Source organism: Micropterus dolomieu, linkage group LG09 (genome assembly GCF_021292245.1).
Source record: "Micropterus dolomieu isolate WLL.071019.BEF.003 ecotype Adirondacks linkage group LG09, ASM2129224v1, whole genome shotgun sequence".
NCBI lineage: Eukaryota > Metazoa > Chordata > Actinopteri > Centrarchiformes > Centrarchidae > Micropterus > Micropterus dolomieu.
The window spans coordinates 20,006,990-20,023,588 of record NC_060158.1 but is presented as its reverse complement, the minus strand read 5'-3'; the positions used below and the strand labels follow the sequence as shown (position 1 = coordinate 20,023,588).

General features: G+C 40.9%; 1 protein-coding gene across 4 annotated transcripts in view; it reads right to left on the bottom strand.

Moving 5' to 3' along the window:
* The window catches only part of rims3 (regulating synaptic membrane exocytosis 3), a 40,144-nt gene that overhangs the window by 17,221 nt on the left and 6,324 nt on the right, over positions 1 to 16,599 (bottom strand). For 3 of the 4 annotated variants that reach the window (XM_046059627.1, XM_046059630.1, XM_046059628.1), the window contains exon 2: positions 11,134 to 11,466. In XM_046059627.1, coding sequence (XP_045915583.1) covers positions 11,134 to 11,398 — 265 coding nt within the window. In that variant the 5' untranslated portion in view covers positions 11,399 to 11,466. Of the gene's footprint in view, positions 1 to 3,941; positions 4,051 to 11,133; positions 11,467 to 16,599 lie in introns of those variants that run through there. The other variant, XM_046059631.1, reaches the window with a different exon arrangement.

The window sequence follows — 16,599 nt, the reverse complement described above, 5'->3', positions numbered from 1 at the left end:
TAAAATGTTCAATTAATTGTGATTTTGATTTTAGTTGAAATTGTCCTGCCCTACTTCTTTCCCTCAGTATTTACCCCATTGATGCCATACCTGCTATTAGCTCTTACTAGTATTTATTGCTGCCCTCACTAGTATCTATTGTCGCTTGTAGATCTCTTGCTGTATTGATGCTTTGTTGATGCTTGTATGTTGTTCCTCAAATGTAAGTCGCCTTGGATAAAAGCATCTGCCAAATGAGTAAATGTAAACGTAATGTACTGCAAGTAATATGCTAACTGTGGATAAGTACCTCATACAGCCCCACTTCACCTGAACTATCCCTTGAGAGCAGAATAATCAAGCCAATTCCACTTTGTGTGAAGGAAATTACACTTAGGTCAAGAAAATTCCCCAGACAAATCAATTTACATTTAATAGAAAGGGAACTATCTCACCATCTTGGCAGCTTTGTGCTCTCTGATTTAGGAGCCAATAACATTTGAAAGGGACACTTTGCAGGTTTTCAACGAGCTTGGTATCATTATGTGGTCTGTATATGCAAATTGTTCAACCTCCCTCCATGTTGCCTGGACCCAGAGCTCCACGCTCATTTCACATCTAGGGCTGTTTGAACTACAGACTGTACTTCCACATTATTTGTATGTCCGCCTCAATGAACAGTCAGATGGAGACAGGGGGGCTCCTCAACATCATGTCTAAAATCAACTGGCTAGAACACCACTGACAGAATAGATATATATCCTGTAGATATGGAAGGAAACCGTTTTATAGTGTAATGCTGAAATCAGACATTCTGGGTTACTTATATGAGCAAGAATACAGAGCAGAGCTGCCCCGTGCCAGGGGCAACTGGGGGTGCAGCTGAAGTAATGTGCGGCAATGGAAACAGAAGCTGTGCTGCAGCAAATTTTACTGAGGCCAGTTTCTTTTGGAAAAAGTTCCTGAATCGAAAGAGGAAGGGGCAAAAGCATATGTAACGTTACATTAAACCTGCAGGCCACATTTGGACAGAGGAGTGCTTAGCTGACACATATTTCAGGATCCTGAAAAGAAGCTGGAAAAACAGGCAGTTTGTAAGATTTGGGAAAGTTTACGCTGCCTGGGAGTGGCCTTGGAAGACAACGAGCTCAGTGCATTCTTGTTGTTATAGGTTTTCTATCTTTTGCGCAAAAGGGAATACCCCAGCACCTTTTCTCTACTTTCTCTGGTAATGTAGCTAGAATTTTAAAAGAACATTTGCATCTATGATTCCTGCAATGCAGCAGCAGCATCTCTGTGCCATGATATAGATTCAGGAATCCACTTGCATGTTGTATGTATATGTATGGATTGTGTACATTCTGTGTAAATGTGTGTTTACAGCACTCTATGTCGAGGGGAGTGGTACTGACCCCCTGATTATAGGTCTTTTACACACAGGTATTCATACACACACAACATGGTGATTCACCTCACACACTTTTGAGCTTGGTGACACTTCACTGCCAGTTAAAGCCTCGCTGGGACGCCACTAGTGCTCATTTTCGACCCGTTTTGATAATCTGAGAGCTCTTACTCTATTAGTACGGTTTGCCAGATCAGCCCATATATGAGTAATAACGCCTCAGCCAGCTCTACTTTGTGATAACTCTGACATGATGTATAATACATATAAGAAGAAATATTAAATTATTTTCAGTTCTGAGTGGAAAGTTGCATTGGTGTAAAAAGGAAAAGTTGGACATTTGTGAAATATACTTATTTGCTTTTTTGCTTAGGAGATTGAGAAGATTGATATCATTCTTATGTTTGTACATAAATATGAAGCCACAGTCAAAAGCTGTTAGCTTAGCTTTGCACAAAGGCCGGAAGCAGGAGAAAATAGCTAGCCTGGCTCTGTGAAAAGGTAAAAAAAAAAAACAATGCACATACACATTCAACTGGTATCAATCCTCTCGTGTAACTCTCAGCAGAAAGCAAATTAGCATATTTTCCAAAATGTCAAATAATTCCTTTACATAAATATAATGTAATAATAAAAGGTTGCATCAGATTGCAATTGCAGCCGCAGTGCTTTTCACACTTGGATGAGAGGCAGAGACGGAGACTGCACACACACAATCTCACACAATAGCAGGTATGCAGGTAGAGAGAAAGACAGTTTACCAATCTGGCTGGATAAGAATAGCGCAGATGAGTCGATGGGCGAGATCGGGAAAACGTGATAGGTGCTTTGAGTGAAAGTGAGAGCAAAAAAGATAGAGATAAAGGGAGGAGAGATAAAGGAAAGGGAAAATTAAGATGTCATTGAGCTGGAGGAAACACAAAGAGAGCAACAAGGGAGTACAGCGAGCGAAGAAAAAAAGTGATCATCGGTCAACTTAACCGGTGTTTGATAACCTCTAAAAGCACCGGTGGGGAAGAGAAAGCTTTTAGAGACATGAGTAAGGTTTCAGTTGGTATGTGTCAGGAGAGCCACTGACTCAATACGCTTCAAAAAACAAATGCGGTGGTGGAGCAGGAGGTGGGGTGAGGAGCAGCACTCTCACCTGAAATAGCAGCTCAAAAGACACAGGGAGGATTTTTTGATTAGTCATTGTTGTGAATATTAATAGCTATCATGTGCAGTCACCCTGTGAAATAGCAATTATTATGAAAGGGCAGTTCAAGACTCAAAACAATCATTGTTAATATTCTAACAGCTTTTTACCCACTGCTGCTCATTTTGGTCACAAGCCTTTTCTGAGTTGTCTTGATGTGCAAGAATTTTTCTTCAGGTCTGAATTTTCCCCTGAAGGATCTGATCACCGTGAGCTTTCCAAAATGTCTGCCAAAATTCCTAAAGTGTGTTTCCTAGTGGTGACTCAGAAATAGAGCTAGAAGTAGGGCATGAGTGAGTCACCCCGAAAACACCCTGAGTGCTAAAATGCCAGGTTTATTCTCTGGTCCACTGTAACGCAGGCTAGAAGACATGCAGAGGCTAACTGTTTTTAAACAGTGGACATACTCGTCTGTGGCCTATTATTGTGTTATTGTTGGGTTTCTTTCTCTTGCCAAAACGTCCCTGATCACTTTCATGTGTTTAAATATCACAAAACCACTCAAAGATTTTGAATAGGATTGTCCTGATCCAACACACGCAACATGATCCACATCTTCAATAATGTGGGAGAAAAGAAGCTGGAATTGAAAGAGAGTTGATCACTATAGGAAGGAGACTTTCAGCTTCAGTATATATTTCTAATATGAAATGAGTCACAATGTATATAGGGAAGACCTGTACACACATGAAAAAGACCACTGAATGGTGTACTGTATTGAAGTGTGTCTAGAACAGAGAGAGACAGAGACACCTGTGTTATGTTATCCATAGCTATCTCCCATCGGCATCACACCAGCCTGTCCAACAGCGCTATCTCAATGTGGGGGAGCACAATGTTCACATTAAAGGTATTTAGTAATCTTAAAAGACAATTTATGTTCACTGTAGTTCCAGGCAAACTGATCAAAGCAGCGCTTTAGCTAAACACTGTCCTGTCAACGCTTATCAGTAATAACCGGAACAGTAGGCTAACATTAACCTTAGCTTACAACAGAAAAGTTTGAAACACCACAGCCATGTCATATTAACTTTAGCTTCACTAAAATGTACCCTAGGTAAGAATTACACCAAATAAATAAAATAATGTGTACTCACCTGTATGCTATCAAATTGTGGGCTCTGTTTTTAGTTATAACTAGCAACTAGCAAAAAGAAATGATTAGCAAAAACAAACTGTTCAGAGATTCACTTTTATACATTTATCTAACAGCTGGATAAACAGCAGCTGACAACCAGTTTACTATGAAAGTAACAAACTCATAAGCTAAAAAGATGAAACTAGTACCACAACACTGCACACTTGTGAGGTTAGCAACTGTATGTCATGAAGTTTAGCACAGGCTACATTAGCTTTCCTCACGTTGGCAAATGCTAAACACAATCTGAGTTTGACTTCTTCCTTTGGTTCTTTTGAGAATAAAATCCATATGTCTTTAAGTTGCTTTGAATTCTTCCATCATTCTGCATTGCAGAAAAATTGTCACTGCTAACTGTCAATGACACACCACCACTGGATGCTAAAGCTGAAGCTAGCCACATATTATAATTTATATATAGTTTCTAAAGCTGTTTAGGAAGACTTTCTGTAGCCGTGATAGCTGCAGAGCTTTAAATTTGCTCTACACATAGAAATAAAGGCTTCTAAAAATGTAATTTAAACACAAATTAAAACTGAGTGATGAGTGGGAATAGGTTTCTTAACATTACTGGCAATGGTGAAAACACCTTCACATATCTTCACTCCCTGGTTGGAGCTAGAGTTACAGTTTGCAAACTTAAAATTATTTGTCTAACAACAGTACACCCAGAAACATGGCTGCTATCGGTCTCAGAACAAAGTTGGAAGCAATTCAATAAGCAAACTAACAAGTATTCTCTTCCTGTGTCAGACATTTTTCCTTCTCTGTTTCTTTTCTGTGTCTCTGGTGTACTTCAAACAGAATCTACTGCACCACAGAAATAAACACGCAGAAGACAGAGAGATTTAAATAAAGAATAGGCTAGTTGTAGGAATTGAAAAGGAAAGTTGAGAAAAAGGGGGGGGGGTTATTGAGTGGGTTGAGAGAGAGCTAAATGGAGCAGAAAAGAGAGAGTGAGGTGATTGAGTGTGAATGTGCACCAGCCAAACACAAGCGCACACTTGAACACAAACATACAGACACATACAGACATATACTGTATATACAGTAGAAGCCTTTTACAGGGACGCTCACCAAAAACACACACAAACACACATCCATGCCTGGTTTCCTTTAATCTAACTCTCCTGGTGCACTGCAACTCATCAGTGGCGCTTGTTTCTTAGCAAGCCAGGTCCCTCTGTGCAGACTGACTGGGAGATGCTCTGCTGGCTCTGTTTTCATAGCCATGGATAAACCTGCTCAGGAGATAAGTCCGTGTTCAGCAGAGGAGTGACTCATCCATTAAACCTGGGGAACTGCTTGTGCGTGCGTGTGTGTGTGCTTTTTCCTCACTGATACTAATAATAGCAGGAAATATATAGAAACACAGACAGAACCAAAATGCCAATCCCAACACCCGCCTGTTATAAAACCTAGAATAACGAGACAATGGCACAGTGGGAGTTGGGGCTATGAATGGAATAACATGAAGGAATTTGAGATACATTATGAAAGAAAAACATAGGAGGGCATAAAAATAGTATTAAGGTTAAGGATCTAAATATGGAAGCACCGATTATATAATACCAGTTCTGTATGCTATTCTGTACGCTGTATTTTATTACTGTTCATGTTCATAAAGTCCTGTGACCTGGAACGATTAGCGGTTATCGATAATGGATGGATGGATGGATGTTCATAAAGTTTGATTACATTTATTTGATGCTGTAATCAATCTAACCTCTACACCTTACTTATTAACATATGTGTGTCGAACATGTGCAGAGACACGTCAGCTGGACATTAATTAGGACTGTAGATTTCACATTATTATGTGGCACAATAAAATGCTATAAAAATATGCATTTTAAGAGATGGTTAATATTTAAATACATTTTATTTTCTGAGTTATGGCTCCCCAGAGTTCCACATTTTTGTTCGAAAACACCAGAGGGCACAATTAAATTGCATCCATTAACACTAAGAACTGTCAGAGGCCTCAGCTGCCATCTGAAAATGTTAACAAGGCTTCAGTCTTACAAAAAATGCCCTTGTCCTACTTTAGACATCTAAAATCACTTTGTATGAAGATGTTTAAATTGGAGTTTGTGCTTAGCTGCCATGTGCAGAACGCTGTGTAACATTTATTCTATTTAAAGAGGTGGTATTATGGTATTTGGCTTTTTCCCTCTCCTTTATTGAGTCATATATCTTTTTTGTGCATGTACTAGGTTTGCAAAGTGAAAAAGCCCAAAGTCCACCCCAAAGGGAGTTCCCATCTCCCACAGAAAACACTGCTCTGAACTGCCTAAAAACAGCTCGTCTGTCGTCCAGTCTTTACTTCCCTTTCTTGTGACGTCACAATGAAAATAGGTGTCATAATGCTTGCTGAGCGACTAGTCCGACACGCCCTCAAAAACACCGGTGGAAAAACACCGAGCTGCAGCAGATCTCTCCTCTCCCTTCCAAACACTAGCTACCCTCCAAGTAGTCAATGGACATGAAGTTGTTACTGTGATGTAGAGACAGAGCTAAGTTAAAACTTTATGGATGAAAGATACTTTTGTTACAGATTAATAACTCACCACTCTGAAACTCTTGCTCCAGTCCAAATTGCCAACCTGGTTGGCAACATGTAGCTTACAGCTGAATCGAAGCTGTTTGCCGTCTTTTTGCTGACCTGCCGTTCTCTGCTTCTGATTGGCTAGTAGTCCTTAACTAGGAACTGCGCATGTGCAACTCCCAACAAAGATCATTTAGAGACAAGATGTATCACTCCATAGCTAAAACGAAGCCTTCAACACGGGGTGAAAAGAAGAGCTGCAGCAATGTGCAGTATGACATAAAATATGGCGTTTTTTGAAAATGAAACCATGTAAACCTGTTCTGGTACAACCCCTAAATAGGATTTTGAACCTGAAAATGAGCATAATACCACCTCTTTAATCAATTTTGTATTCTTAACCCCTTGACGCCGATTGTCGCAAATTCGCATCACACCTCTTCCTTTCAGACTGCAGCCAAGATAGCGCATGTATTCCCCCAATGCCTGTTTGTGCATATTCGACATGTACCTAGGAACCTTTTGCAAGCCCTGGTTTCTCGTTTATGCCTGTTGTCACTAATTTGCATCATACCTACATCATACCTGAATTTATATATTTTCTATGTTCTATAGACAAATTAATAATCTTCACTTAATTTATCATCAGCTTGAAAGCAAATGAAAACACAATTTTTTTTAAAAATTTTTAAATTGTAAAAAAAATTCAGGCGTCAAGGGGTTAAACCCCTAGTACCCCTAGTACTGTAAAAAGCCAGATCAGTGGAGGGTAATCAAGTTACCAGACATTACCAGCCCACTAATGCTCTTCTTTTCTAATAGTTCTGACACCTCTTTTTTCCAGAAGACACCTTGTTTTTTTTACAGTTTGGAAATTATGTCATTTTGAAAATAACATACAATTCTTGCTTGGACACTTCAACAGAAAACACCTCCTCGCTTGCATAAGAGCTTGCCGGGACAGATTCTGCTAATAATTGACTGGATACGATTCGCAAAACGTAGCACGGCCAGAACGTACCCTGCAGAATCTTTGACACAATAACAATGCTGTAAACACATTACCACTTAATAGCGCTTTAATAGTGAGGCACTGACATATTCCCCCACTGTCTCCGTTCACTTTGTCTTTTTAAACATCTTGTGTCTCTATCAACTGCCTCAGTCTTCAGTCACTTTCTCTATTCCCATTTTGTACATCCACTATAAACCTTATTTGGAGTAGAAAAAACAACCAATAGTAACTGATTTTAGTCTCTAGATAGAAGACTGCTTATGGTCTTTTGAAGTCATAAAAAAGGGTACAATACACTTCACATAATAAAGGCATTTTAAAGTATTTTGTGAAGTGCTTTAGATCTCCCTATTTCACTTAATGTTCATTTTGCAACCACCATATAGGATACAGCAGCAGGTATCAATCAATTAATCAATGGTCACAAGATAAGTCTGTTGTTTTGCAGAATGCATTCAATTTATTTTTCCCACTTCTGCAGCCAAAGTCCAAACTGCTTCCCTCACACATTCTCTCTTCTCTGGGGACTAATTCCTGTGGTTTATTAGGGGACCAACTGAGTGAAACGTAAAGAGGTTTAACCTGGGCCTATCCGCCCCATCAGCCAACTGATGCACACGTCACTCGGAACATTGAGCAGTGACAGCTGACCAGACTGGGCCATTTACGACCGCCAGGAAAAAAAAGGAAAGAGGAACTTGATCAAACATGACCGAGCGGGGGGAAATATTGCATGACCCTCTATCACTCTGTGAGGGTCACACATCTAATTGCGTGCGCAAATTTTTCGGCGCTACCTGGTGAGAATTATGAGGTAGGGAAAACAACAGATTAGGCTAGCCCATTCGGCCTCGCTGGATCATATAAACAGCCTTTTTTGTCTCCAGGGACAGGCTTCCAGGTTCAATCTAATAATGTGGTGAGGAAATGGGCATTTCCTTGTAGAACAGTGACAAGATTACTATATTGAGTCAATTTATTGTAGCATACGCTACATCCATACATACAGTACATCCATGACATAATGAGGGATGGCAGTGGCTTAACGCATCAAAATTAGCTGACCACAGCAAATGAACAGAGCCGAACAGCAAATATTTACGTTTAGTTATATCTCAATCACAAGCTCAGTCACTCATACAAGGGGAAACTCAAGAGGACTTTTGTTCTCTGCATTTAACCCATCCCATTTAGGAGCAAGGGCTGCCATCGTACAGCACCCGGGGAGCAGTTCGGGGTTCAGGGTTTTGCTCGGCATTGGTTCGTGGTAGACTAAGTGACCCACCACTTTCCAAGCCAAGTCCCAACAGACTGAGCAAATGCCGCACTGTGTTATAGGAATCGAAGGAGCGGAGAATGATTCTGTGCTTTTGTTCCAGGCGCGATGTGCTCCTCTGGCAGCTGAGAACATCTAAATTTAGACACACCCCTCATCTCCCCTTCCTCTTCTCTAAATCCTCAGCTCCTCCTAGCCTCCTCATCCGCACTTTCCCCTCCATTGTGCTCTCCCAATCACCATGAACACAGAGACATGAAAACCCCTGTGGTGAAAATATCGACAGCTCTGTCTGCGTCAGACAAGTGTCAGCTGTGCATGAGTGCGCCAAGCTCTTTGTGTGTGTGTGTGTGTGTACGTGTGTGTGTGCGTGTATTGAGTACCGATGCAACAGCCATCTCAAACTGACGGGTGCCAAAAACAAGTAATGATACAAGACAATTATACAGGATTTAGGTGAGTGTGTGTGCGCATGTGAATGAGTACACTGCCCATTAGCCACATGGTGACCTTGTCAAAGCTGGCATGAGAACATGTAGGCCTATAAAGTGAAACATTTTTTAACTACATTTTTTTATGTCACACTTTCGTCCACATTCCACTTCTGCCCTCCAAAATGGTCTTTTTCTTCGCACTTATCTTTCAGCTTTCGTCCATCTGCCTGGGTCTGTTATATTTACGGTACTTGAGACGAATATCCTGAACATTAAAGTACTCTGACTGTATCAAATGTCTATTTTCTTTCATCAGATTGACTTGTTTACTTCTATTTTCTGAACTCGATCATAACTTTGCTAATTTTAGATTATTTATATAATTTTTTATTTGTATGTTTTTAGAATGTTTTTGTGGGATTTTTTTACTTTTACAGATGATCATCTAAGTATTTACTGTGTTGGCTTGTTTGAGTATAATGTCACCTGGACTCCTCCATCGTTACCTTCTTTACATCAAGAGCCACAATTGAATTGCAATTGAATTGAATCATTCAATTATTGTGTCACCCTTGAAATTTTTGTAGTTGTGTGTCGTTTAGTGCTGCAACTTAATTATTTAACGCCCAAGGTGACATCCTCAAATTATTATATTCAGTTTAATATTAAATAAGACCAAAGAAAACTACACATATTTAAAAAGCTGGAAGCAGTGAATTTTTGGCGTATTTACTTAAAAATAACTTAAATGATTATTATTAGTCAGTGTTTCACACATATAGACTTGGGCTGGTATATTTGGCGGTCCTTTTTTGCATATTTGCAGAGAAACAGAGAGAGTTGTTATCTCTTATGTTACAAGATACAGACATAGTGAATATTTTACAAGCACAGACCAGGTAAAGCACCACCCAACCCGGCCATAGCCACCGCCCAAGTTCTGTCATTCTGTGGGAAACACTGTAAGTTCTCATATTTATATACATATATAAACTTCAAACTAAGTAAATGAAAAAAGTATCTCTTTTGTATTGCTACTGAAACGCGTATCCTAATCCTGCTACACAGAGGCAGAGAACAACAACCCTCAGATCTTGTAATAAGACTGAATGTTCTCCCAGAACAACATGCACACCACAAAGACAAGCAAACACATGAAGACACTACTATGAAAAGGTTGCACTCCAATGTACTGGAAGGTGAAACAGAATGTGCTAAGAGGGTGCCTTTACCAAGCCTCGGCGTGTGACATGTTTTCCTGTTTCCCACCAGGAGTGAGTGTGCTTGTGTTTGACGCTGAGGAGTAAAATGGGAAACAGTAGTGTTGCAGCTGCACAGCACCTGTAATTATACCCCGCAGGACACATATGAGAACATAGCGCAGCTATCATTGCCATACAGCCATGGTGCATACGAGATGCTACTGCTGCAAACCCACTTCAGAGTTCAACACACAATGACACTCCCAATCGTGTTGCAGGCTTTTAAAAGGGCTCATTAGAATGATAATACCACAAAAAGGTAAAGCCAGTGAGAGCTTGTTGAATAAGATATTATAGGTATTATAACATAGGCAGTGTACCACCAAATACCCTTTGGAGTGGATTATGCTAATGTTATTGTGCATACACTAAAACAATCCCTGTTCTGTTATACCAATGTTAGCATCCGTTTAACTGTGTAGCTGTAGCAGGAAAGCATTTAATCATTTTAAAGTCATGTGGAATATTTTGAAATGTTAAAGCCAAACCAAGAGGGTAAAGGTGATTAAATGTCTTACCTATTAAAAAATTCCATCTTCATTTGGAAAGGATTACAATTTGCAGCTTTAAATCAAAAACAAAATTGAAACAAAAGGTTGATATCCCCATAATTTGAAAAATAGAAAATAGACAAAAGCTAAGAGAGGCCCATGGAAGATGGGAATTAGGAGAATGGAAGGAGAGAAGAAAGGAAATGGAGAGGGACGAAAGCAGTCAGATGTCGTACTGACCTAGCTGAAATGATATGAATGGAAAAAGGACAAAAACGAGAAATATCTTGGGATAGAGGGAATTTGTTGAAAAAAAAAATGGGGTCTCAAAAGTGAAACTTAATCTAACGTGTTTACATCCGACTGAAGCATTTAAAACTGTAAACTGACCTTGCTGGTTGAGCTGCTGCGTGCTCTTGCTCCACTGCGACAACCCCACAATGGCCACCATCTTGGCGCCCAGACTGGAGCGCCGCTTCTTGTTGCCAGCCAGTGATGCGGAGTCTGGGCCCCCACTGCTGGGACTCTTCTCCAGGTTGTACATGGCCCCCGAGATGCTGGAGGAGCGCACTACGTTCCGGGCCGCCGCACTCAGACCGCTAAGGCCGCTCATCCCACCCGGGCTGGGCACCTCCACGGAGCTGCTGAGCATCATGGTCCCGCTGGACTGGAGGGCAGATGGGCTGGGGGCAGGGGGGAGGTGGGTGGAAAGTTGGAGCGGGTCTGAGGGGAGAAGATGAAAGAGAACAAAAAAAAGGGTGATAAGGTGAGGGTGGAAGTTAGAGTAGAGAGGTTGAGGGATAGAACAGCTTAAATAAAAGGACGTCTTGATGTGCAGCATGTCTGATGAAATACAGAATAACAGCTTGTCTTACAGCTGCAGTAGCTCCCAAAGGCTGAAGGACACCAACTTTAAATTTCAACCACAGTTTGGTTTTCAATTAAATTCCCCACTTATTGCAGAGGCAGCAGAAATGACTTCCTACCAAAGACAAATAAAAAGTGAGAAGCTCTGCAAAGTCTTTTTGATCTCCACTAGTTTTGCAAACTGAGAAAACAGAGAACACAAAGGTCAGCAGACGAGGACGGTGCAGATGGCAGCAGACTGTTCAAGTGAGTTAAGAAATACCTCCAGTCACACGCACAAACACACACAAATGTCAGGGCTGGCCTGCTGTTGAAGGGGTGACCCTGTCAGCTGGTATTTGTCTCCTGTGTTTTTTCTTGGAATCTTATTCCGTGTCTGACCTTAAACAGTGACAGATGATAAACTCTGCAGCTCAAGTCATCATCCTGGGAGGATACCGATGTGTGTGAGAGTGTGTATGTTTTTCTTTGTAATATAATAAACTTTGTAATATCTAATGCTAGCACGCACCACACTTTGGTTACAGAGGTACAGCTCACACTACTGGCCTTTACACAGGAGACATTTTGACTTTTGGAAATCACAAGTGTTACCAATAACATTAATGATGGCTCTGTTCTGTTCAAATTTCCAGTAAGACATGACAACATGAACAATACCAGGACTGATACTGAAGGAATGGAATTCGCAGTGAAGTTAGTTTTAAAACTTGTAGCATAATAGCATAAACAAGGAGAGTGAAGTTTACTCTGAAATGGGTAATACTGAACAGGAGGACTCAGACCATTGAAGCAAAAATGAGGAGCTCATACCTAAGAGAGAAGTCTGTTGTATGGACGAGCCACACAACACTAGACCAGCAGTTCCAGCCATGATTTGTGTGTGTCAGGTAACATTTAATGACTTGTTTTCTAGTTCACCAAGACATGCTGTTGTTGCGATGTTAGCTATAGCAGCAGGAGAGTTTCGGAGTATTGCAGCCCAGAGCAGGTGTGCTGGCTCTGGGACTGTCTCATCCTCGCTACAGCAAGTAGCGTCAATGTCTCTGGTAGCGTCAGTTTGCTAACCCACAGCCTAGCTAACATTAGTTACATTACTTGCCGTGTCGTTCTTCACTCTATACCATGGTATTTGTCATGGTATTGGATTTCTCCAGAATTGCATACCCCACCTTCACGATGCAGAGAAATATTATTAATTACTGTTGGAAATTCCAACAGTAATTCCTTCATTCCTTTCCTTCTCTCCTTTCCTTTTCTCTCTCCTAACTTCAGAGTGATAATACTGATGCTAAACCGACAGCCCAGGGGCACATTAAATATGCAGATGCACTGCGACCCACATCGTGCTTCCACACTGCTTTTTAATATTTCTCTTTCTTCACTTCCCCGCATCCATAAAACTCCTCTTTACACCTGCTTTCTTACTTAGTTAATCACTATGACCCCTGCTGTAGGTAATTTTTTGTCTTCTATGGGGTTTTTTTGTGTCTTTTTTTGCTGCACATAAAGTACAGTGATGCAGTCTTTTGCCGTCTCAGAACCTACTTAACAAGTGCCATGCAACATTTTTAGTTCCACCTAAGCCTATGCTAGCAGCTTTGTGAACTGTAGCCTACATAGGAACAGTGTTGCTTTAAGCTAAATGCTAACTACAGAATGCTAACAATGACAATGTTAATATGCTAACGTTTATCAGGCATAATGTTTACCATGTTCCCCCTCTTAGTTTACTGTTTAAGCATGCTAATTAGCATTAGCATGACTGATGGGAATTTGGTCATAAACCAAAGTATTGAACAAATAAAAATTTTACCTGATGACGGTGCCATAAGGAAAGAACAGGTACAGTAAATTTTAAGGTAATCAATTGGTTGATGAGAGATCATGGACCCAACTCAGCATCCCTCGTTGCTATCTCTAGCATCATGCTTCTTCTAATATGACTGAAGGACAATCAGTTTTACATACTCCATCACTGATAGCAGGGAATGCTGTACAAATTCTTTATGCAGTCAAAACGCTCTCAGCCGTGACTGGAAATCATAAATGATTCATAATACATATACAGTACAGTGAATTTGCCCTTAATACGTCTTTTGAATTGAAGACTCAAATGTAAATGCCCTGTGCTTCAGATGTCTCTGTAAATCATCATCATTGCCCTGCTTTGTCACGCCACCACAACTATGACGCTTACAGCTCAAAAAATGTTGCTGACCGTCTCTTTTTGTAGGGATGCATTTAGCATTACAACAATAACCGAAGTCGGTGCTGTTGAGAAACGCTGAACTGATGTAGCAAAGGGCAAGTTTTGGCATTTTGTAATGAAACTCTATAATAATAGCCAAGTTGGAAGAGGTGGCTTTGTGCAGAACTATTGCAGTGACATTTGTTATGACCGGAAAAGTGGAGTACGGAGGGGAAAGAAAGGGAGACAGAGGGGAGTTAGGAGCTTGAAATATGAATCAGTTAAGCCTATATGCTTGTATTCATCCCCCTCTCTTTTTCTCCGTCTCTCTCTTCCTTGCTCATCCTCTTTTCTATTCCAGCCCATGCGCACTTCTCTCCGGCTCTCTGGGAGGGCTCTGTACTTTGAACACACAGCGAACCGAGCAGGAGAAAATGAGGATTGGGAGGCATAGAGGTGGCTGCTGAGAGAAGGGAGATGAACAGAATAATTCTGCTTTCAGAGATCCACAAGGGCCGAGACGAGCAGGTGAGGGAAGACAAAGGACAGGAAGACAAACGAGGGACGAGAGGACGCTTCATAATGATGGACACAGACAAAGGAAAGGGAGAAAAATATGACGCTGATAATGACCTAGCAACCTAGACATGCATCCTTTCCTCCTTTCCTCTTGATGATGAGATCCTCAGTCTCTCAGTCTGCCTCTCTGCCTGAAGACATGCTCCAGGGTGAAGTTCAGTGCACTGGTTTCACATCCACAAGTTTCACTGCTTAGTTGTAGAAAGTAGTAAAAAAAAAAATTTGATCTACTTAAAGAAATAGTTCAACATTTTGTGTTGAAAAGTCCAACTATCAGCACTTCTGGTTCTTTCCAGTCCTTATGCTAAGCTAATCTACCATCTTCTGGCTCCAGCTACATATCTACTGTACAGATACGGGAGCGGTATCAATATTCTCATCTAGCTCTCTGCAAGAAAGTGTATTTTACAAAAAGCTCAGTATTAACTATTATTTTAGCTGGATATGTTCATGGGCCCTGCGATGGACTGGCGACCTGTCCAGGGTGAACCCCGCCTTTTGCCCGATGCCAGCTGGGATTGGCTCTAGCCCCCCCCTGACCCTGTATGCAGGATAAGCAGTTGACGATGGATGGATGGATGGATGGATAAGTTCATGGTCAAAACCAAACATTTCCCAAAGCCTCACCTGCATTTAGTAGTCTTTCACTCTCTAATATCGGCAGTTGAAAATGCCACTATGTACCTGTACCCACACTGGACCCAAAAGGTACACCCGAAGCCCATCTATCTTCATCTCGGTGCCCAGACAGATCCCCTGCCCTATGTCTATGTGCTCTCTAACTTCTCGTCTCAGAGCTCATTTATTTCTCCTCCTGTCAGCAACCCCCCCCCTCCACCCAGCGTGGTGGCTATCAGCTCCTCCCCCGCACCTCTTGGTTGAGAGCTGTTGCATGGTCTGTGTGGAGAGCTGGATTGGTTAAAATAGGAGCATATCTGTTCAGCAGACACACCATTGTTTGAGAGCAGGAGAGCAAAAAAAATGAAGACAAAAAGGAACCTTTCCTTAGGTTCAATGAGGTGCAAAGAAGGGCATAGTTACCTTCAGATGCTAGTGCAAACAAACACGGCACTCAGCTTTGTGGCAATTTCAACTGTACAGATTCAACAAATGTGATCAAATGTGTTAAGAGTTTTGGAGGTGCTGATGTCCTTTGTACAAAGCCAGGCAAGTTGTTTTCCTCTGTTTCCAGTCTTTGTGCTAAGCTAAGCTAACTGGCAGCAGTCGAATATTTAACAGACAGATATGGGCGTGGCATTGATCCTCTCATGTAACTCTAGGTAAGAAAGTGAATGAACGTATTTCCCGAAATGTCAAACTATTTCTTCAACAATTCACAGATCATTTTTGGTAGATATCAGTATTTCACAGACAAGAGTCTTCCCCAGTGTATGTTCGCAGGCTACAGTGTAGAAGCCCAAGATACATGAACTTGAGTGAGAATCTATCAAGCATGACTGTCTGCGGTCAGTGTTAGCTGAGGCAAAGCAGAGAAGGATAAAAATGTGATCTCTCCTTTCTGTTTCTCTCATAAACCCAAACGCCACAATCTTGTAATCAGATATGGCTGAGCGATACAAGTTGCTCTCAGCTATGCAGGTCATTGCCACTGGTGGCCACTTAAGTAACCTACAATTTAGCTGCACAATAGATGGCAAAGTTATACTATAGGTCTGAGAGTCATGCAAACACAGAAAACAAACAGTATAAAGCCAAGGTTAGTAATGCTGATAAACATCAATGTGAACCAATAAACAGTCAAATCTTTCTTATTGTCTTTTTTAATTGGTTCTTAATCATTTCTAATTTGTTTTTACTTATTGCCTCCGCTTATTGCTTTTACTATTGTGTCTTGCTTTTTCACAATTGATCGTTTCTTGTGTTTGCTGTTGGATGAGTCTGCATTTATGTTTTTTTGCCATGTGCTTTTGGCTACAGCATGTCAAATTTCCCATGTGGGACAACAGAAAGTGAACTGAGCTGAATCATAGCAACAATAACAGGAGAGGAAAAAAGTATCTATCACCAAAGTACTGTTGGTCATTTGTCGTCGGTCAAATGTTATTTACATTCCAAATAATCAGCACCTTACCCTATTGATTGAGATCTGTTAAGTTGCTATTTGTGGTTATTGGAATGACAATCATTATTTACTATGAAGAGCCTGTGTGTCTTAATTTGAAAACCTGAAACATGACAGAATTTTTAATTAAATTAGG